This window comes from Haemaphysalis longicornis, unplaced genomic scaffold (genome assembly GCF_048455015.1).
Source record: "Haemaphysalis longicornis isolate Haplotype H1 unplaced genomic scaffold, Haemaphysalis longicornis Haplotype H1 scaffold_5, whole genome shotgun sequence".
NCBI lineage: Eukaryota > Metazoa > Arthropoda > Arachnida > Ixodida > Ixodidae > Haemaphysalis > Haemaphysalis longicornis.
In genome coordinates, this window is record NW_027526385.1 from 37,508,341 (window position 1) to 37,532,460 (window position 24,120).

Consider the following 24,120-nt stretch of genomic DNA (forward strand, 5'->3'; position numbering starts at 1 on the left):
GGCCATAGGCTTTCCCGAACATTAAAAAATGATGGTTAGTAGGCTTCGCCATTCTCGTAAAAATGTAATTTATTCTTTTGTGTATTGTACTTTGCGTGTACAGCCAAGAACAAATGAGACGCGAATACATAAATATGAACCAGAAAACACAAATAGCGTGATTGCCTTCCGTGCAAGTGAAATTGTCGCGTTACTTTATTACAGTGACAAAGATTGAAAAGGTGTCTTTCTCAGCCCCACTAGCGAGCAACAATTTTATCTCCACTATCCAGATTCTTCGATTTTGAGTGTTCCGGTTCATACTTTCTTGTTCTCATTTCATTTGCTGACGACTGTACATGGCGTTCACAGTCAAACCTAAAAAAAAAGAAAAAAAAATACGGATGATTCAGCCGCCGCTGGTGATTCTAGTGCACTTGTCCTCCTATGGTAAGCATTCGAAGGATGAATGAAAAGTACTAAACTAAGCCATGCACGTCTGCACTAACAATGATGCAGTCAGATTTTAGCCAGAACAAAGCTTAAAGTGAAAAGGTATAAAAGGTAGGGGCACCTCAAAAGCAACCTCGACTGGTAATGGCACTAGTAATGGAACTTTGGGGAGCGGGGGGGGGGGGGGGGGTTGCAGGAAAACGCTGAAGGGAGCTCGGGCCCCAGAGCCTCCTCTCCTCCCTCCCGTAGTCGGTGCATATGCGTTACTAAGTGCTTTGTACAAGCGCTGGTAATCTTAAGCGCATACACAAGGCCCAGGCGACCACGGCAGTTCTGTGATACGCTTTAAAAACAAGGTAACAAAGGCGCACGTGGTAACCTTTCATTAACATGGTGCTTAACTTCCTGCTCAGTTTCTGGCTCTCTGACGTCACTCGCTCGAACATTTATTAGGCAAAGCAACAGCTTCCTTCTATAGCACGCTGTAATCCTTGTGCTCATAGGTTAGGTCATGTTAGGCCAGGTTAAACTAGGTTAGAAGACTTAGCACGTCTTTTATCATAGAATGCTACATCGCTAGTTCGCAGTAAAAATGTGTCGGTATGTGCTCGCACAATGACTTCTAGCCGTAATGACCGTTGGAGGCAGCAACAGAACAGAATACCGCTAATTAATACTACTAGTGGCGAAGTATACAAAGTACATCACAACGCTCTATTATAGTCAATACCGGGAGCAAGTATTACCGAAATGATCAAAATCCAGATCCCCAGCCCCTGCCCCAACACCACCGCAATCATCATCATTACTAATTGCAGTATTATTATTATTATTATTATTATTATTATTATTATTATTATTATTATTATTATTATTATTATTATTATTAATATTATTATTATAGAATTATAGTTATTAGAGGAAAGAACGTTTATTTTGAGCGCAGTGAGACATGGTGGACCCGTTCGTGGCGGACGTACTGAACTGATATACACCCACACGCACGCACGCACGCACGCATGCACGCGCGTACGCATGCACGCACGCACGCATGCACGCACACACACACACACACACACACACACACACACACACACACACACACACACACACACACACACACACACACACACACACACACACACACACACACACACACACACACACACACACACACACACACACACAAACACACCGGTACAAGTAGTGCACGCACGCACGTACGCATGCACGCCCCCACACATATAAAAAGAATCAGAATTGGAAATGATGGGCTCGTCGAATGAAAACAGAGATGAACGCCAGCAGTCAAGAATGCCAAGGGGAAGCAGTTCATCTGTTTTTTCTCGTTGAAGTACGTTTTGTTTTTGAAATGAAAGAAAGAAATTTGTAAAGTGTTCTCCCAAGGAAGAGCCCGATCGCACGATTACGACCGAACTCACGAAGATCATTGGTTCGGGTCACACCGGGGAACATGTCTTTCTGCCATTTCTGTCTTTCATTCAGGGTGTCGAACCGGAACCGGAACCGAACCGAAAACCGGAACCGAACCCGAATTTTTGCCCGGAACCGGAACTGAACCGGAACCATATTTTTTCCGCCATTTTGGAACTGAACCCGAACCGGAACGAATTGAAGGAACCGTTCCGAACCGGTTCCGGGGCCTCAAAACTGTGATTTCTAGTTTTCCATCCCGGAACCACCTTGCATCCGAAGATATTTTTACCATTCGCCAGACGCCACCATGCAATATTTTGCATAGTCTGCAGTTCCCAAGGCCCACAAGGTTCTCATCTTATCATTACCCTAAATTTAATGTATAGTCCGTATACACTATTAGTTTGCTTTAGGTATTGCCCATCTCCCCAAATTATCTTTTTGCATTTACAATAACTTAAGTTAGAGCACATATTCCGTGGCAACATATCATGGGGTATTCTTTATGGTTCCTATCTGCAGTGTGTTTAAAATCGTGTGAAGTTTTCACGTTGGTTATTCGAATGCATCCGTGTCCGCTTGTGAAGGCCTTCAGGGACCCCATCAACAATAAATCCGTATCTTATACTTATTTTAGTTTGAGTGGACACTTATATAAAACAGCACTGAGACACAAACACTCAAAGTTCTCTACGTCACCATCACTTTTTCTTGTACAGTGCCGTTGTGTCCTTTGGTTACTGCCCTAGGAGAACATAAGAATTGAAAAAAAAAATAGGGGCCTTCTCATTTTCACTTTTAAAGTAAATGCGATAGCATTTCGATGCATGGATTTAAGTCGATTAACGTGGATTAGTGGGTAGACTAGGGTGGTTTAGTGAGATGAGTGAATGAACTAATGTGAATTAGTGGGACTGCGGTGTTGAATTATATGGATTAGAGGAATTAGCGGGTCAGTTAAGGCGGATTAGAGGGTTGGACCAAACATGATATATTTGGGGACCTTTGCATTTCTAAATTTTGCAGCGTTCTCTTTCTCGACCAATCAGGAAATTTAGTTACGCACAAAATAGCCGGAAAGTTATGTGTCGACCACCTGAATGCTATAAAAGGCCTTTTTTATGTACGTATTACGCTCTTAGGTTATTTCTTGCGTAAGATTTACATCTCGCAATAAAGTTAAAAACTAATTGCCTAATGCATGTCTTATATTCACCAAAAGGTTCTCAAAATGTGTATATATATAAGGTAAGACTAGGAAGCAACTAAACTGAAAGAGAAAAAAAAGGAATGATCAACTGGTTTGATGCGAAAGACACCCGATAGCTTTCTCCGATACCTTCTCTTTCTTCGTGCTACCGTTCTGCAGCCTTCCACAGATGTAGCATCTCAACCCCTGAACACAGCCCCTTCCAAGCTGAGGAAGAGGCGATAGCACGTGCGCTTAGCCAAAGGGCCGCCAAAAGTCTAATAACAAATTCTTATCAGGCGTGGCGCAACTTTGCCAATATTCTATTGCATGTTACGACAATTCGAATGAACAAGCAGAGACCACCAACGAGAGAGAGAGAGAGAGAGAGAGAGATAGAGAGAGCGAGAGAGAGATAGAGAACTCTTTAATGTGGGCTGGAGAGGTCAGCTCTGCTAGCGGCAGTGCTTGCTACGCCAGATGGGGATGATTACAATGCAGTGAATTAAGTGAATGTGAGAGATCGGGAAAGCAGCAATAGAGAGAAAAAAAAGTTCAATAAAAATGGCACGCAATGTAGTGCAAGGAAAAAACTCGAAATAAAGTTAAGGAAAAGAGATAAAAATTGAGCGAATGGAGCCCAGGAAGCGCAGAGCGCCTAACAAGAAAAAGCAGTCAAAGAGCACACGACGACGCAAACGCGTACAGACGTAGCCATGCGCACAATGGAAGAATTACAAAGTTTTGTCTAGTCCTGAATCTCGCAAAAAACGCAGAAGAATTTTTGTCCCTAAATATGAGTCATTTTTGTTGTCCCAGGGTCCAAGAAAGTGACACAACTGAAGGCTTGCTCCGCGTCGAACACGAGACAGGCAGCTCGCCGCTGTAACTCGCGCAGGGGAAAATCGCGGGCATATACACAACAAGTGCTCGGTAGTCTCGCGCACAGCGCACGTGGGGCACAGTGGTGAATCCTCCCACCCTATTTTGAACTTGAAGCTTCGGGTGTAAGCCACGTTGAGACGCAAACGATGCAGTACACCTTCAGACGCTTTGCTTAGGTCGGGTGGAACACGGAATTTACAGAAAGGGTCAATTCCATGTAGAGGTGGATATCCACTGCGAGGGTGCTGCCACTTCAACATTTGCTCTCTCCAACCAGTTCGATAGATAAGGGCACAACCATCCTCTCGAGAGAAAGGAAGCTGTGTCGTGTTACGCAGAGAGTGGCCAGCGCTGGTGGCTGCATCAGATATTATATTTCCTTCTATTCCCGAATGACCAGGAAGCCATTGAAGCACGATGTAATGGCCCGCGTGCACTACCGCTGTGTGGATTTCACTGATTTCACACACAAGCTGACTGCAGTGGTTGGACAGCCTTCTTAGAGCTTGCAGAGCACCCCGTGAGTCTAAGAAGATCACCCATAGTCGAGCTTGATGTGCACCAATGAAATGAAGGGCAGCCCTTACAGCCGCTAGCTCAGTAGCGGTGGATGATGTTTTATGGCTCAGTTTTTTCCTGATTGTGCACTGGACCGACGGAATCCACACGCCAATGGCAGATGATTCTTCGGTCACTGAGTCATCCGCATAAACGTGGGTGTGGCTTGCGTATGCGGTAAATAAATACTCAAGTGTGAAAAACTTCAGTGCAGGTGCGGGCATGGACGACTTTTTGCTTATTCCGGGAATTGTCGTTATTATATTCCATGGTGCAAGTAACCACAGTGGCAATGCTGGATTCACAGGTCGCTGGAAATTTGCTGGAAGCGAGTCTTTTACATGGGATGCAGTGGTGGCTGCCAGATGATGCGCATGGCACCGAGTGCCGTGGCGTAGTGACGTTCGAAGGCACTCTTGATGTTGAAGCACTGGCGCAGAGAGGCACCGAGCTTCCCGAAGTGTTCCAATTGTCGACGTGCATTTGGGAAGACCCAGGCACACGCGTAGAGCTCTCGCCAGCACTGAATCTATGACCTTCAAATTTGTAGAAGACAGTTGATTCAGGGCCGGCAGGCTGTAGCGGAGAAGGCCGAGAAAGAGTGCTTGATAGAGTCCAAGAAGAGGGGACACGGAGCATCCCCAAGATTGTCCACTAAGCATGCGCAAAATGCGCACAAAAGACAAAAGCCTTTCTTTCAGCTGCCGGATATGAGGAGTCGAAGACATTGAGCGGTCAAAGACGACGCCGAGAAATTTGTGACATTTGACATAGGGTATCTGCGTACCTTCTACACTGAGCGTGTATCGTGAGACGTCACGCCGAGTGAACGCAATCGCTGCGCACTTGTGAGGGGAAAAGATCAACCCGCAGCATCTCAGGTACTTTCGCATCGCCAGGATCGCTCTCTGAAGTACGGCACGAATGTTTCGGCGGTTTTTGCATGAGGCCCAGATGCAGATGTCATCTGCGTACAGCGAAATATTGACGCCTTGGGGAAGAACCGTTGGCACGCGTATAAGGCATATGCTGAAAAGAGTCGGACTCAAGACGCCGCCTTGAGGAACTCCATGTGTGACAGGATGCTCGGTCGTTGCGCCATCACTGGTGACCATATAGACGTACCGATGTTGTAGGTAATCGCAGAGCCACTGGAACATACGTCCTCGCAGCCCTACGAACGTCATCTCTCTTCGGATAGCTTCGTGTGCCACGCTGTCAAACGCTGCCTTGACGTCCAAAAAGACAGCTATGGTGATGTTTCCAGCTGCTTTTTGTCGCGAGATAAGTATTTTTTTTTGTAAGTAAGCTTTAAGTAAGTAAGTAAGTAAGCTTTTTGTCGCTTTAATAAGTAAGCTTTTTGTCGCGAGGGAAAGTATGTTATCCGTGCTGCTTCGTCCTCTCCTAAATCCAGACATCTGCGATGGATAAACACCTCGATTTTCAAGGTCCCAAGCAAGCCGTTCTAACACCATCTTCTCCATCACCTTGCCAATACAACTTAAAAGTGCAATTGGCCGGTATGAATCTATATTGGTTGCCGGCTTGCCTGGCTTAAGGACCGCAACGATCCGGGCGACTTTCCAGCTGGCCTCAAGGCGCCCTCTCTGCCACGATTCGTTGTACACGGAGAGGAGCTGATAAAGAGCTTTTGGGCCCAAGTGGCGTAGAGCCAAATACGTGGTGCCATCAGCGCCAGGGGAAGAAGACAAATTGAGATTATTCAACGCCCTGGTGAGCTCTTCAATGGTGAAAGGTTCGTCCATCAGCGTCGCATTTGTGGTGGAGTGACAAAACATGGACACCTCCGAGATCACAACGTTGCAGGGAGAAGTGGTGATCTTCATGCAAAATTCTTCTGCAACACTCACTTCACTAACGCCCTTCTGAAGAGCAACCGTCGAGAACGGGTGAAGTGGACTTGACGGGGTTCTTAAGGTGCGAAAAATTTGCCATATACGTGTTAGTGGCTTTCGTGGATCCAGCCGAGAGCAGAACTTGCTCCAGCGCAGTTTAGCGAGCTTGCGGATGTGCTTGTGGACATGTTTCTGCGCGCGTCTAGCAGCTCGAATGTCGTCCGGAGACGACGTCTTGCGTGCTCGCCGCTCTGCTCTCCTGCGAAGGGCGCGAAGGCGCTCGTACTCACTGTCTATCGCTGATACTTCTTTGGGAAGCAAACAACGTCTCTCGGACTCAGCCCTCGCGTTAGAGATATCGTCAGCAAACTTTTCATGTGTAGTAAAAGTCGCACTGCCATCCTCCAGGATACCTCTAAACTTCTCCCAATTCATGCTGCACGCTGTGAGTTTTTGCGGACCACCACCAATTCCCTTGATTACTGTGTAAGTTGGAAGATGGTCACTGCCGAAGGCCAGCCAGGATTGTATGGGCACCAGCTCATAATGGCATCGCCGGCAGACAAGATCACCAACCTCGTGGCTAGACATTTGACCCGCTTAGCCAGCGCTGATGAAGCCGAGCCCGAGCGCATGCATCCTGTATACGTACCAGGAAATTAATTAGCACTATAGGCTCTCCCGTAGAATGCATTCCTTCCCGCACAAATCGCTAGCGAATAACCAGGAAAGATTATTCCCTGCACTGCGGATTAACACCTTCCCACACATCACCAGTCTTCCCCTCTTTGACCGGACACAATTCTCTCCATTTCGTCGCTTCTGTGGGGAGCCTGGGAACCTCATACACACAGTAGGCGGCTGCGACAAGTCCACTCTAGATCCACCCAACATACACGTTTCCATAGAGATTTGGGGAAAAGCCTTGGCCAGCTCCGCCCTGTAAGATCAATTTCCCTTGATGGAAACGACTGTCGACTCTACCCCTTGAATGAGGACGCCTCTCTGAAACTTTTCCTCGATTTATTTAAAGTTCATTTTCCCTCTCTCTGCGAGGGGTAATTACTGCTGCTTGTGACTTAATTCACTCAGCTATTATCTTTCGTAGAGCCCAACCGCTCTCACCTGTCGCTGAAGTGCCATTTAGCAAGTTCCTATCTCCGGTGGTTCCCTATCCAATGCCGTCCTGTACACGGCGTCCAATGAGTCATTAAAGCCGTTCTTTCTTTCTAACTGGTGCGTTAGCATATGAAAGATGAGCAGAAGGAAATCGCTTTAAACGCCACCAGCCACGCTTGACAGTCGGAGGTTGACGCCGACGCGGGACTGTTTTCGACTTCTAGCAGTGCTAATGATTTCGTGTTAAAGGTAAAGCGCCGTTGAAACAAGGGGTACATGAAAAGCGTAGCAGACCAATCAATTTATTTAAATGCAAAATTATTTGGCTCATTGTGCGAAAAGGGGGGTGCATGCGCGCATGCGTGCCTAGACATTTGGTGGAACCAAAAAAGATGTTGGGCGCTCAGGCTCTCCTGCGCGCCAAAAAGACTTCCCGCTCGCAAGTAAACTACCTGCCTGCCTGGCTGCCTGCCAGGCAGGCGATTCCTGCGAGAATGCGTGATTTCGGGACGAGGGGCGGCCCGCCACTACAAGCCCGGGCGGAGAGAGGAGGCGGCGGAGACGCAAAATACTGTGCCATGCGACACTCCAGGGTACTAAAACATTTCTGCAGAAATTCAAACAATTATCTACTAATGCGTAGCATTCCTATACCGCTTGTCCTCAGTGTGAGTTTCTACAGCCAATTTTTTGGTCTTTATAAATCCTGTCCAACCAATTATCTCAATTGACGCTGTTATAATTACAAATGGAATATTCGCGAGATCTCCAATATTGTGGAAATGCAGGTAGTTTTACGGTTTCCCATTTTCCTTAACTGCTTAATATTTTTCTTATTTTATAGTTTTTCAAAATTTTGTTCCACCAATTATTTCCATTTGCACTATTATAACGATTACATTTGTAACTCGCGAAATCTGCCTTATTGTGGAAATGCAGGGTGTTATACGGTTCGCCAGTTTCCGCAATTATTTTACATTTTTTTTATTTTTTACATTTATAAATTTTGTTCGACAAATTATCTCCATTTACCCTATATAATGATTTCAGGTGGAAATTTCCCGAAATCCTCATTGTTGTGGAAATGCAGGGTGTCACACGGTTTGCCAGTTTCGGTGACTACTTTTTTTATTTTTTAGTTTTTCATAAATTTTGTGCGACCAGTTATCTCCATTTACGTATTTACCCGATTCTAACGCGCACTTTTTTCCCGAAAAAATAGGCCGAAAAATTGCATGCGCGTTAGAATCGGATACAAAACCGAAACTGCTGAAACAGCGGAAATTTCGTCCCAGCCATCGCCATCGCCATCTCAAGATGGCGCCAAAGCTTTTAGCAACGATTTTTTGGACGCAGCAAGAATTCTATAGCAGTCACCCTAGGCCCCTAGGTTTTTCTATCGGCGTTCACACAAATCGTCAAATCGTTTCACTTGCGCACTTGATAGCAGCAATGGCAGCAGCGGCTCCCACGCGCTCAAAACGAGCGGTCGGCTGAAGCGTGTACCTCTGGAGAAGCTCTCGGGATGGGCGTGCGAGTCGTGGGCCATGATCCCATCGACCATGTTTGAACGTTCGTTCAGAAGTGTGGCATCGCGAACGCGTTTGAAGGCACCGAGGCCTAGATGTTGCGGTCAGCGGAGAGCGACGAGGAGTGAGATGAGTGAGATTGATTCGGGAAATAAATCGCCCGTTTCTCTCGCATTCATTTGTTTGGGTCACAAAGTCCCGTGCGCGTTACAATCGGAGGTGCAAGTTCTTTCGTTTTTTTTTGCCAGGAAAATTGGGTGCGCGTTAGAATCCGGGGCGCGTTAGAATCGGGTAAACACGGTACGCTATTATAGCGATTACAGATGGAACTCCCGCGAAATCTGTATTTATGTGGAAATGAAGGGGGTTACACGGTCCTTGCTGTGGGCAAAGAATGATGCGCATTAAAACGATTGTGGACGGTCGGGTCGTCTGCTTAGTAGGACGGGGCAATAGGCAGTCTGCAGGGAGGCTGCCCATTACCAGAAGATTCTAGCGAAGATGCCCCGAGTGGGAGGCGTCGGAGGAACCCGTGTGCTGCCCACAGGTCTAGAGGCTAACTGTTTGCCTTCCAGAAGACTGTGGCGAGAACGCATTATTTGGAGACGATGTGCGGCCCGTCACTTGTCGGCGAAGGGAGTGGATCACATGGCTGCACAGTGGCTGCGTAGAGCCATGCTTTAGAGCGCAGCCCTTAAGCACCCGCTCCTGTGGTTTCGCGTAGTCCCTCAGTGTTAGACTCGTTGTAAACGAGAGAACGAAGACGCCACCGAAGATAGACCTGGCAGGAAAACGGAGGTTGCAAGTATGACGAAAGTGTAAGGGGGAGGGCGCAATTCCGTGACCGTGCGAGACGTGCTTCACAGTGGCGACCCCTTACGAGATAACCACAGAGTATGCCGCGCGCAGTCGTGCATTAGCTGATGACGCGATCACTTCCTGAGGCACAGCATCTATGCGCCGTCGCCGAGAAGACTACAGTTTGCGCTGCACTCAAATTTCGCATTAGTGAGTGTCGTAATGGTCCGTCATTTTCTTCCTCAAGAAAACAACTGCGGGGTATAAAACTGCAGTGTTATGATCCAAGAATAAATTCATTTAAATTATAAAAATGAAAGAAACTAAATCAATAAAAATAAACTTGGGGCCATAAAAAGCAGGGATTTCAAATTCATACAAATATGCAGTCTTATGTGTCCGAGCGAATTTTTCATTTTGCTTCAGTTAATGTTGTAATCCTGGACCTACTATAGAAAACATTTTGCAGCACATTTTACAGTTAAAGAAACTGTTCAACACTTTAGATCAACGCTCTCACTCTTATCATCGCATCTGGAAGCACTGCAAGAGTTATAGCTATTGCCAGCACAGAGGAGCAGTGCTCGTCCTAGCAGATACGCCTTCCGTTTCTGCTTCGCTGTTGTGGTTTCATTTTAATGTCGCAGCTTAAGGAAAGCCGGCATATAGCCGCTACATGGCTGTAATGACGTCATTCCAGCGGTAGAAGAACGCCAAGCCTGGGGAAGAGAGAAAAATATTTCAACCAAGTTTGTAAGTTATCTGATGGGGACAGCGCAGTACTTTTGTCTGAGGGACTTTCGGACTCCCTGATCTAAGTACTGGATGTGTTGGTTGACTACTTTCTGCAAGCATTCACGATTTCGAACAAAGTTGAAAAAAGTGCTGCAGGGTTGCTTATTTTTGGCCAAAACAAAACATTTGCACAAAAAAACCTACATTATGGCTTCGTTTTAGAGAAGGAAACCTGTCAAGGAAACGAAAACCCAGCACAAAAAAAAATTAACAGAAAAAAAAACACGCTTGCTTTTTTTTCCCCGAACCCGTTCGAACCCGTTTGAACCGGTTCGAACCGGTTCGAACCGGAACGGAATGGTGCGCCGGAACTGAACCCGAACCGAACCCGAAAGGCTTGAACCCGAACCCGAACCGAACCCGAAAAAATTCCGGTTCGACACCCTGCTTTCATTTCAAAAACTAAACGTACTTGAACAAGAAACACGAATGAATTCCTTCACCTTTGCCTTCCTTGGCGTTCTTGACCGCTTTGCTTAGATGAATACAAACATACATACATATACACACATTCATTCATACATACATACATACATACACATTTATACATACATACATACATGCATACATACATACATACGTGCATACACACATTCATACATACATGCATACATACAACCATACATGCATACATACATACATACATACATACATACATACATACATACATACATACATACATACATGCATACACACACATTCATACGTACATACAAGCATACATACACACATACATACATACATGCATACACACATACATACATACGTACATATATAGATACATACATGCATACATACACACATACGTACATACACACATACATACATACATACATAAGATTTGTGCATGCCATTTGTGCAAACACCAATCAGTAGTCGTATTATCGGCTGTAAAGAGGAATGAATGGTTCTTTTCTTCCAAGTTAAAAAAGTGTGGATAGCTACTTCATGCATTATTAAGCTTTCAGTGGTCGCGGATTTTCCTTAGCTCAGAGAATTGCGCAATAGAGAAGTACAAACCGAGGAAAAAGTAATTTGCCACACTTTGATCCTCTCTAACTAACTGGCAGAAAGCCGATGGTTGTTGCGCAAGGGAAGTAGGTTACATGCTAACTGAACCAACGTACCTGGTGTGTTCGTTAAGGCACATCTGCGTAAAGCAATTACTCTTTACTGCATCAGCCCACGGCCATGGTGCCTGTAGATTCTGCAGAAAAAAACCCCGCGAGGAAGACACGTGCCGAAAGTGTAGAAATAAAACAGCGTATAAAAAATAGCAACGAGCAGTCACATTTCTCTTTTTTCTGTCTCGTTCTTAGAACGAATGAGGAAGTTACAGTAGGCAAAGAAACACGTTTAGTCTTTTATACAGAGTAATGAGACAGAGAAGAGGAAGGAAGCGAAATATGTCGACTGCGATGAACAACAACGCAATTAACGGTGTCAAGTCATAGCAAAGATGAATTGTTTTGGGAAGAAAGTCTTAAGGACCCCATTGTGCGATAAACCGGCGTTGTTGATCTTGACCGCTACAGAAATGGCCGCCACTGTACAGAGTAAAAACACATTTCAGCTGGTGGGAGAATTGAACCCGAGTCTCCACAGCAAGTGCGGCCTCGCCATCCCACGTCAGTGCGTTTCCAATGGCGGATCATGAGTTGTACAGCGAGTGATGTGTGCACGGGTGAACGTGAGGGCCTGTGAGTTGAACGGGCGCACCTTTATTCTGGCAGGCTGTGACTCGAAGTCTCGCCAGTATGCCTGTCGAAATGTCTATAACCAATAGAAGAAAGGGAAGCGAAGAGGAAGACGCCAACACGATGCAAGAGTAAATGCGGCTTCTATAAATATCGCCAGAGGAAGCTGTAAGGCTTTACCACCGAAGCTCGTAAGGAGACTTCAATACCCAGAGTAGTTTTCGAACGAGCAGGCTTGCTGTATAGGTTGCGCTAAAATTAGATTTGCGGTAATTCAAGGCTACCTTCATGTATTGTTGACAGAAACTAACGTAAATCTTTGTGCTGCCCGCCGCAGTGGATCAGTGGATAAGGCATTGTGCTACTGATCACGAGAGCGGGGGTGTGATCCCGGATGCTGCGGAGTTTGCTCTGAAGGGGACGAAAAACAAAAATGGCCCTGTTTCAAGATTTCCTCCAAAGTCGGAGATCCTCTGGTGCTCTACATGAATTTCGCTTAAGTACGCCCCTACGCACAGGTGCAGCTTTGGCGCCTCAAATTCCCAAATTTAAATGTGTTTGCTAGAGTGGTGGTGGAGACGACGATGTTTATTAACCGAAGGACCTAGCCTTACGTACTATGGCGGCAATTGCTCCCCCGATCAACACCTTCTTACCGCTATGCGCGGGGAATCACCAGAACTCACTGAGGCATGTGTCCCTTAAAAACCAGAGGACAAGGCGCAAAATGTCACTCCTGGTGATATAAAAATGATATCATCCAAAGAGGAATGCGGGGCGGCTCTGTTTCAAAGCTCTTTAAACAAAGGTAAGCGCTCCGTCGCATGCTCTCGGAAGTCCTTAATAAGAAAATGTCCGATGTCACCTGTTACACAACACGTTGCGCAAAGAGGTGAGGAGATAAAGTCCAGCTTTTGAAGTCACGCCGGTGTCCACGCTGGGTTGGTCCGTATGAGGAACAATAAGGATTCCTCCAGCAAACTTAATAAATGGGATTACATATATTGTTTACAGGGTCGGCAAACTAGAGATAACTAGCTGGTGCTGATGTCATCATAAGGAACGGGAGAATTTTCTGAGCATAAAATGATTATTACGTGGGGATCCTAAGTTATCAGAAACTGTGTTTAGTGTAGTGAAGGTTACATTAACTCTGCGCGCATGAGAAAACAAGGAATTGAAAATACGCCCAATAAAAGTTCTGAGATGTAAGCACCACAAACTTTTAAAACTCTCTTGACTTTAACCGCGCCCGTATGGTAAGGTAGTGCAGAAGCAGTGCGGCTCGTATGCAGTTTTAGAGTGTAAAAACAACACATGAATTTCCACATACGACAATTGTTTATTCTTGTGCCAAACCACAGCTTTTCAAGCTATGAGCCGGGACTGGCGTTTGTTGTTTTTATTTGTGGCGCTTACTCTATCATAATCATCATCAGCCTATCTACGCCCACTGCAGGGCAAAGGCCTCTCCCATTATTCTCCAATTATCCCTTACTCTGTATTGACCCTTAAAACAAGAGCTTTGTTTGTTAGTGAAAGCTTTGTTCACTGGCCCAATGTTGCCGGTGTTACGTTTTCACGCATTAGAGATCTATGCAATACTGGAGCCCGCATAGCAGCCTGAAATACTCCAATTAATTATGCGCTTCTAATAAGCTCTAGCTCTTCCTGACAGGGGTTCGTGATTCAAAACACCGGTGTAGAACGATATAATCCGATTAAGTAAGCTTGTTAAAAGGACGCTATAAATGAAACCGACCCGCGTTTTGTGAGTATGAGCTTGAAGAACCAAACAGTGCGCCTAAACGCACCCTTGAAAGTCAGTGGGTTGTGCTGCAAACAGAAAGCGCTGTGATATGAACTGGCCTTATCGCAGCTGGGAACTTTCAAACAAGATAAGATACAAGTGGTGCTTGAAGCGAACCAATAACACTTAAAGGACCTATGATTCGAACAGCAAATTCATTGTGTTCACGGAATTTTAGGAGTAACTCAGCGAACGTTGTAATTCGACAGAGTTGTTATTCATTAAATTTGATTACAAATATTCCAATACTTCTTGAAGCAAACAAATGTGCTTAAGACGAAGTCCAAGGCTAAGCACAAAATGCGGAAGAAAATGTATTCCCTCACTAAAACATTTTTAAAGCATAATACAAGTTGAGGTAGAATGCATGAGAAATTAAAGAAGATGAGGAAGGTTTGTTTCCCCCAGCAAGTCTCCATTGTTGCATTCGGAAAGCGAGCGCTACCGCATAACTGCTAGAAAAACAACGCGTGTTGGTCGAGAAGAACGTCCCTGCCTTTTCTGTTACCTGCATCTCAGCACAACAAAACAGATTGCGCTAAGCCTTGCTGTCTCTTATCACCAGGAGTGATAAACGCATGGTCCCCGATCACGTGATCAGGAAGGCTCGTGAAAAACGGTGCCCACATGCAATGAAACTATGTTCGGTCACTGCCAGGAAGCCATGGGAAATATTACTGCTACCGAAAACTGCCAAATATAGACACCATGATTATTTAAACAACGGTAAGATTGGTCAATGCTGTGGAATATGTTGTGCAAGCTCAGGACAAAAGTCTGTCAATACAGTTCACCTGCTGCGCCAATAAATTTAAAAGGTATCTTATTCGGAACACCACATGCTCTTCGTTACGATGTAAAGGATGCAAGTGCGTTGCAGTTTATTCTGTTGTGTTTTTATTCGTCAGCACTAGGAAAGGCGACATAACTTAAGCCTAACGACGCGTCTTGCTGTTGACTGCACGCAGGTGCCTACAGCTCTCCATCGACCCTGCAAACGGAGCCGTGCACATCCTGGCGGACAACAGCAGCAACAGCAGCAGGGGGAGGTCCTTCTCATCCGGCGGTGCGCCATCTGAGTCACTGCGTGAGTTCAGGGGTGAGTCTGCATACATACTGCAACGGTCCGTTGCGCAGCTGCTGCATCGACGAACGTGCCGTAGTATAAAGGAGTGTGTTGGCGCCCAGGGTAGGTGCGTGTGCGCAGAATACATGCACTCTTTCTCTGCCCGCTAACACGCAGCTCTGTTATGGTAGTCCTTGCGTGACGGTGTATAGACAGCAGCGCTGGGTGGTCCCCCAGCGAAGCAGGTTCAGCCAAGCGTGCTGACGGCTGGAGCCTTGCGGAAGTTTGAGAAGAGGAGCAATGGGGGAGGATCGTTTTACACTTTCCTCCGCAGTAGGAGTGACGTGTGCAAGGTGGCTTACTGATTAGAGCGAGGCACCCAAGGCAAAGACAAGTAAAGGGAACTTAGAGAGGCAGAAGAAGGGGTCGGAAAATGCTGTTGATGGAATCAAGTTTATACCATGAAACCTGGAGGGATTTCACGTTAGGGCTTCGTGGTGGTCAATCAAAGCCAGCTGTTCTTTTCACGCGCTCTCTGAAAAATTATGAGGGGTCGATGGGTTCAAAGAAAGCTGTATGTGTAAGGTGTACCTGGGGCAGCCCCAGGGGGTGTGGTTGCTTTCCGCGCATTCTCCTCAGCGGAAGCAGTGCTGTTTGCGACGGGGATGTCGAAATAGCGATATACACGGGATATAAAAGAGGATGCTAGCACGTATCGAATGAAGATAGCACCAGGCCGTGTGCGTGTAAAAAGGTAGGGTTTTTTTCATGGCCCTAGCTCTCGGGGGAAGCTTTCTCTGCCCTTCGATATGATGGAAGCTTTGCCTGGGCTAGGGTTGTTCCTGAGTATGTAGCTGCGGACGTTGATGATGCAGGCAGTTTTCATTTTCTTTGAACATTGTGTGACCAGGAATGCCATTTATTGCTAACGAAAAACTACCATTTTCTCATGAAAAAGCTGCCACTCTGTGGGCGCAGATGGGTGTAAACGGCGTTTTGTTGAGAAAGATAGAGACAGGCAGAGGAATAGGCGTATTAATTATTTGCATAGGCTAGCCGAGTCCATACATTCCAAAGAACCTTTGGTAGCGCCTTTAAGACAACAGCCGATATTATCATCTAGTGGTAGTTCTTGGTTGGTAACACTTGTAGGCCTCTTTGTGATCTGGGACAAAGTTATGCAGGCTCAGGATGTGATTCTAACCTAGCATCGCGCCGCGCGTGGAGGATATGGAAGATATTGGGCTGGGATCGTCCTAGCGGATGACAACATCATAGCGCTTGGTTGGCGTGATGAGAGCGGTGCGGTTTTGATGAAAATGTTCTTCCTTAAGAAAAAAATGGCATCTCGGACAACTAGAAAAAAAACAAGATTGGTATATCGTTATTTAAATTGAAAAATAGAGTAGATAGGGCGCATCAAAAAACGACTCCTCCCATCCTGTGTTTTTGTGTGCTTTTCACTTTTCAGTTTGTATTAACTAGCCCAACTTTCGGTGTGCCGAGGGAAGAAAAGAGCATAAGAACTCAAGGCTTCCCGTATCTCGGAACGTGATACGGCTACGAGACGTCGCCAGTATTTATCAATACACAAAGAAATGCTTATATCTACATTTTATGTTTCTTCTGGTGTTTACTTAGTTTAGGAGTACTCGGTGTCCTTAGTCTGGGAGTCCTTAGTCTGGGCAGCAAATAGCGTACAGAGGAACTTGCGCATATACATTGAACAGCACGGCACCGGAAAATAGTTCAAATAACTGACAAATCATTGTCGAGATTGCAGAATGTGTACAAAAACTATTCTTATGGTTTATATGCTTAGTCTTTCGCATATAACAAGTAATTCAAAATATCTGTATTCTGTACAAGCGAGGCCGGCTTGTAAAGAATCTTTTATACTCTTTTACAGAATCTTTTGTACTCTTTTGCATCAGTGTTGTTTTAACACCTGCCTGAGTGGCTCCTTTGTAAAACCAGTGAGGGTCAGACCGTATCGTGCATGAAGCGTCAGGTGAAGTCATCATGTTGCCGAACCAATGTTGCTCCGGCCCTGGCGCTCCAAAGAAGGAGCCGTCGGTACGGGAGGGGAAATGCTAAAAGGCTTTTACCAGCTGTCGGGGCCATGCGAGCGCTCAGGCATTCGCGTGGCGTAGGCCCGCGGCATTCACCTGTCCCCGTGAGTCACGCTAAACCCGGCTCTTATGCGCATCACTCAGGATACGCCGCGTTGCATGTTGTGAAAGCCGTGGTACGTGGTGGGGGCATCCTCGTCTTTGCCAAGAAACGGTGTCTTCGTGGAGGCATCTAGGAAGGAAGTGGAGAGGAAGGTCTCTCGCCATGACCAAATTATCCAGAATTTACGGTTTATCCCTTCTGGGTAACATAAAAAATTATGACAAGTCATGGGCGTATTCATGACAGAATTTTTTTAACCAGCTAAGGAATTACCGTCCTACACGATAAGAGATGGCGACAACCCATTTTTCTTCTACTCTGCAGTGACAATCTATTCTAAAGTAGAATGGATTTTACTTTTATAGTCATGACTTACTCATCCCCATTGGCTCTCCTAACACTGCTCCTCATTCCCCTCTGCCTTATTACGAAGAGCAGGTCAAAATGACGATGTTGAAGATGACGCATCGTGATATATACATATCGTGCAGGGACACACGATTTTTACAACCCGGTGAAGATTGTACATTTTTATGTTACAAAAGAACTTCGACGTTTGTTTTTTGTCCGAAGTGTGCACGTGTCTACCGGTAGGCCGATATTGATAAAGAGAAGTTTCCGGATAATGAGGTCGGTAATAAATGTTTGGTAAAGCAGCCTCCGGTTGTTGGCGATGGCCAGGAGTTGGTGAGAAGTATCATGAAGGGTACACTGCTCATCGGGGAGATAGGTATGCACGAGACAGCACAAAACAAACATACTTGTTTCATTACAAATACAGTACACCCCTGTGGTAGCAAAATATTTTTATTCCAATTACTGCTTATTGGAAGATTTTCGCAGTGACAACTACAGTGTAGGTATCGAATATCATGCCCACTTTTAATTAAACACCGCTTATAACGAAGTTCGGGTCCTGTCTTGGATAGTTCGTTTTAAGGAGGGCTTACTGCTACTTGGGTCATTTTATAAATTTTGCGGGGTGTTTGTTTATTTCTTTGAAGCACGATTCTGTGTTGATATCGGATTCTCAACTGCATTCCCAATACAGAGAGGAAACATTGCCTGGCGACTCGCCATGTCATTGCAGGGAGGCCCCACCACGCTAAGCCTCATGCCGGATTATACGATCTAGCTGGCAAACGAAGTGATACGCTCCGCTTCGAAAAACCTCCCACCTTGGCGGCGTGAAGAAGACTCAAACAAATTTAAATGACAGGTGCAAAGCGCAATTTGTAGATGTCGCAAAATTTTAATTGCAGTATGTGACGCATGCTTGGCTGTAGAGAAAACATTGTTCGCCCGTCCGTCCGTCCGTCCGTCCGTCCATCCATCCATCCATCCATCCATCCATCCATCCATCCATCCATCCATCCATCCATCCATCCATCCATCCATCCATCCATCCATCCATCCATCCATCCATCCATCCATCCATCCATCCATCCATCCATCCATCCATCCATCCATCCATCGGTCCATCTGTAATAAGAGGATCATTCAACCTCAACTTTCTACTCCGCGATGCCTTTTTATGGGTCCAAAAGCTGAACAAACACATAAACAGTTTTCAGGTGTGTATCTTACCAGTCAGCGGATCGTTCATTTTTACCCATTTCTTTATAAAAGGAGTGCATCGGGAATTTTTCTCAGCCGTGCTTAGTAGAGTTCCCTAGAATTGTCGAGATCAATTTATTTGTTTTTAACGAAACGTTATCCACACAGGTGCTTGCTTTTTCTCTTCGACCTAGAATACCATCGCTGCGGCTAGCATTGCAATCCGGGATGTTGTTCACAGAAGCTAATACCATTATCTATTGACAAACTCTGGGGGGCATACGATAGCTGATTGGAAGGCTCCGCTATTTTCTCCGAATCTGAGCACGGCGGGTGGTCCTGCCGGCCTGTCGAAAGCTGGTATATGAAGTATTTGCCGGGCGTCTTGGGGAACAAAGGGCATTCTGTTTCAGACAAGTCTGTGCCTCAGAACTCTGGCCATAAGTCACCTCCTCCGAAGGCCACGTTCTCGTCGCGAAGGAGCTGACGCCGTGACGTTATGATACCAATCTGTGCCAAGGGAACTGTGCCAAGGTCAAGACCAGCCCAACCACGCGAATGCGATTTTCTCTGTCGGTCGCTAGTCTGCTATAGGGAAGCATTTTTTACGAGAAGAGCTGCAGAAAGGAATAACAACGAACTGGTTAGTGAACCTCTAAAAGGCATTTGTGCAAAGAGCACTTACCCTCGCACTGCAATTCTGGATATAAATTGGTGTTTATGCTATCGAAAGCAAAAAAAAAAAACCAATCTGAAAAGAAGAGAGGCATACATGGGCGAGCAAACTTGAAAACGAGGGCCACCCCCTTTTCAACCGGTTTCCCCGACTCGACTATTGCATCCAGCAGGCACACTGCTCGCCAATGTTGCAATGTCTTGTTTTATTTATTTCACCGGAACTTTCAGCAACACCGCACCAGTATTTTCAATGCCAACTATACACTGGTGGTTTTATAATGTCACGTAGCAAAGGAAGGCTCAAGTTCTTGGAGAAATAAAGTTTATCGGAGTGAACTTGTGCTCCGCAGTGAGCTTAACGAACGTCGAGGAAACAGCAGCATAAGAAAAATTTGGGCCAGTTGGTTTGGAATCGTGATATAACAGCGCAGGGAACGAGATGAGTAGCAGGAAGACAGCAGGGTTTTGGTCATTCAGCCTTGAGCGCTCGCTCCCCCAGCCAACGCTAAACGGTTATAAAAGGCGCACGGGTAGCATGTGTTTAAGCTCGCCCAACGAAATCGTCTAGTCCACCAAATACGGGCAGTTGGCAGCGCTCGTCCCGTGTCTTCAAGGAAACCACCAGCAGAGTGACGTGAACAGATGAAAGTCGGCAAATTGAATTCCGCGGTGTTTTTGCTGCCTGCATATATCTCTCCATGTTTTTCTTTGTGGAACAATCGAACTAGACCAAGTACACCTGCGATAAAAGAAGAAAGGTCAAGGGTAGTGACAGGGAGAAACGTTCTCCCGTATCAAAGCAGATAGCCTGAGCGGCATACAAAAGGAAGGAAACACGCTTCGTTTCAGACACATATGCGACAGCTGGGCGCAGCCAACGAAACACATAAGTAAGCAAAACAGAAGGCATCGTTCATGCCAATATAAAAATGAGCTGTTTAACGTGATTTCTGGCCCCAGAAAAAAATGAACGAAGACAAAGTTAACGGCTACACGTCAGCCAGAGATGGAGAATCACCCAACTGGTTTTGAGAATAAAAGCAGGGATGGGTGCTTAAGGGGAGCTTGTATAGAACGGTGGGGGACAAAAAACTTTTTGTTTTACAAAACGCGAAGCCTCCTTTGTTTCTAGACGAAAAAAAGGAATAGTTATTAGCGATAATCAGATAATTAGCAAAGAAGTGGGGTGCCGACCCAGGACTGATAAGGAGGGCGCACGATTAATTGCGAAGCTCCGTTTTAGTACAGAATTTTAAGTTATCTTGCAAACTCCCACTGGACAAAAATTCGTGGCCGATTACACATTGGGCCGGAGACGAGACGGAATACACAATAAACAGCTACAATAAGGGTTCTTCATAGGTGTGATGTTGGGCCAGTTTTCTGTTTTCTGTTTGTCTGCTTGCAAATTGTTGTATTGAGATTCTGTGGTGTAGCCATTTTGGACAATTTAAAGTTCTGTACTAGCATAAATCGGCGACATCAACGACGCCTAGTGGTACATTATTTCTTTTATGCCCTTTCCCATCCGTACACGGGCACTGTGCTGCTTTCACAATATTCCTTGCAATGACTATTATTTTTCTAAAAGATACAAGGGGTTCATGCTGCACTGTATTCAGCAGCACTGCAAACACGAGGTTGGTGCACACAGGTGAACAGGGGTTTCTTTAACAAAGCTTCAGGATATTTGTGTTGACCAAGTGGAAGCCTGCTCAGTTGTAGAACTTAGAAAACTGCCTGGGAAACGCCATGGGACATTTGAGAGTCGTCCGTATACTGTAGACTTGCATACTGTTTGTCCGTTTCAATATAAAGGAATGCAGAAAGTTTCACCCGAAAGCCGATCCTTGTCTCGCAGCGCCACGACCTGCGGCGCAGAAGTGCTTTAGCCATTTCCAAAGCATAGGAATGGGTAATTGGATACTCGGGCGTCGTATTCATTTGAAGTAGCGATCTAGAAGCTTCGCACCTTGCGGCAATGTTTCCTGTGCGTACCTTGAACTGTGAAGGAGGTGTCAATACCTCGCAAAGAGTGATGGTGGCCGTGGGAAATCGAAAAAAAAGCCTGCAGCGGCGGTCACACGAATTGGTGCGAAATAGCCGCGCAGCAGGAATGACAATTGCAATAAACCGTTACAAATTTGCTGCCAACTTTCGAGTTTTCCCAAGACTAGCCAATTTCTTTGGGCGAGCTTAAACACATGCTACCTGTTCGCCTTTTATAACCGTTTAGCGTCGGGTGGGGGAGCGAGCGCTCAAGGCCGAATGACTTAAGACACCTCCCCCCCCGGCGGGAGAGGAGGACGGCTGTCTCTGTATCATCTGCAAAAGCAGGTAATATTTTACAGCGTTAACTGCACTGACCCGGGTGGCTTCATCCAGGAAGAGGACGAGGAATATACATTTACTGTAGCAGCATTGCACGCAGTGGGTGGAGTCCTTGAACTAGGACCCCAGTTCACCTAGCTGCCGGTGCGCCCTATTCACTAGCCGTAGCTGGGCTTCGAGGTGAGAGCTGGTAGCTGGTTAGCTGCATCTCCCGCTGGGTTGGGGATAGCATCGATTTCCGTGTTCCGTTGTCAAGCCTACACCACGTGGTAAAGTGTGGTAGGCTCTCCGCAATGTGGGCACGTGGATGGCGCACGGGACGCGTGGTTGATGTATTTTTAAGCGCCGCCTGAAACTTGCAAACAAAGACACCAAACTTCACACATACAATACTGTAATCCGGCCAACCCTCGAATATGCTTCCATAGTATGGCACCCCCCGCAAGCAATCCTTACTGATACGCTCGAATCTGTTCAAAACAAAGCCGCGCGATTTATTTTGTCATGTTATTCCCGCTATAAAAGTGTGTCATTCATTAAGAAAAGTTTAAATCTCCCCACCTCTTGCCATGCGCAGAAAATATTTCCGCTTATCTTTCTTCCACAAATTATATCACAGTTATTCGCCGCTCCGCCATACGTTCATTCACCCTGCTTTGTACATTTCCGCACGCGTTGACCATGATCATAAAATAGAACCTATATTTTCTCGCACAAAAAAACACCTATACTCACCCCTTGTATTATCGATAACCGAGTGGAATGCTCTGCCTGCCAACGTTGTAACGCATACACAGCAATCATCTTTCCAGTCTGCATTATTTGCGTTCCTTGAATGCGTTGGACAATCTTAGCCATTGCCACTTTTTTGCTGCTGTATAACGTGTCGTGCAGCTTTTTTAATGTGCTCGCCTGTGAAAACCTTGCTGTGTTCTTTTTTGCTTATTTTGGTTGACCGACTGTGTATCCTGCGCATGTTTTCTTGTCTTCTTTTCTTGTTAAAAAATTGCTGTTGTCACTGATTACTGTATAAACCCCCCTTATGTAACGCCCTAGAGGCCCTTAAGGTATATAAATAAATAAATAAATAAATAAATAAATAAATAAATAAATAAATAAATAAATAAATAAATGTTCCCGTGGTAACGATCGTTCAATCAATCAATCAATCAATCAATCAATCAATCAATCAATCAATCAATCAATCAATCAATCAATCAATCAATCAATCAATCAATAAGTAAATCAATCAATCAATCAATAAATGAATGAATGAATGAATGAATGAATGAATGAATGAATGAATGAATCAATCAATCAATCAATCAATCAATCAATCAATCAATCAATCAATCAATCAATCAATCAATCAATCAATCAATCAATCAATCAATCAATCAGTCAATCAGTCAGTCAATCAGTCAATCAATCAGTCAATCAATCAGTAATTTGATTAGTTACTACATCTAAATTCGCTGGAATCTCGGGGGGTCCTCCCTAATGTTAACCAACAAGGCGCTTTGAGTATTTGGGCGCCGTTCCCACGGTCTGCTATCACTATAGTTAGGTGACAGACGTAAAAAAAAATCGGGAGAAGGGTTGGTGGGAATGCGTTCCCGAAGCCCTCCCAATTAATAATCTGTGTCTGCTCGCGAAAGTACAAGCACAAAGTCAATGAATTCTTCCTATATTCACTTATGCAGCAAACACACGGTGTCTTATATACAACACCGTAAAGAGAAACGCTTAGACTAGCTAAGTAGCCATGGAAAGAAAACAGTCAGGTATATTGCGCAAATTTCGAAGGGCGCATAATTAGAGAGAGAACCAATATGTATGTAACCCTGATTCCAGTTAAAATAAACAAAATCGGGAAAGAACATGTGAAGTGACGAATAGACGAGAGAGGAAATACACATAGAACAATTCAACAACTAAGGAATTCGGACTAGTCGGCGGATGAACTTACGTAGTGCAGCTGGAAATGCGTAGTACCTCCGAATCAAATGCGCATGCGTAGTGTCTTATCGGTAACAGGTATCAGAGAAAGAGCATGGTAACAGTGTGAAGTGGGTATTGTGAATAGGGGGAGTGGAACAAATTTTCAGCTATGCCACACCGCATCATTGCAGCCCATTCTTGGTGCTAGATAGAAACTTTACCCAGACCACTCAGACATCGCGCCACCATTCTCTCTAAACAGTGCTT

General features: G+C 45.4%; 1 protein-coding gene across 1 annotated transcript in view; it reads left to right on the top strand.

Annotated features, from left to right (window-relative positions):
- The window catches only part of LOC144138061 (mannan-binding lectin serine protease 1-like), an 83,909-nt gene that overhangs the window by 23,626 nt on the left and 36,163 nt on the right, over positions 1 to 24,120 (top strand). The window contains exon 2 of the mRNA XM_077670135.1: positions 15,074 to 15,204. Within this exon, the coding sequence (XP_077526261.1) occupies positions 15,074 to 15,204 (131 nt within the window). The remainder of the gene's footprint in view (positions 1 to 15,073; positions 15,205 to 24,120) is intronic.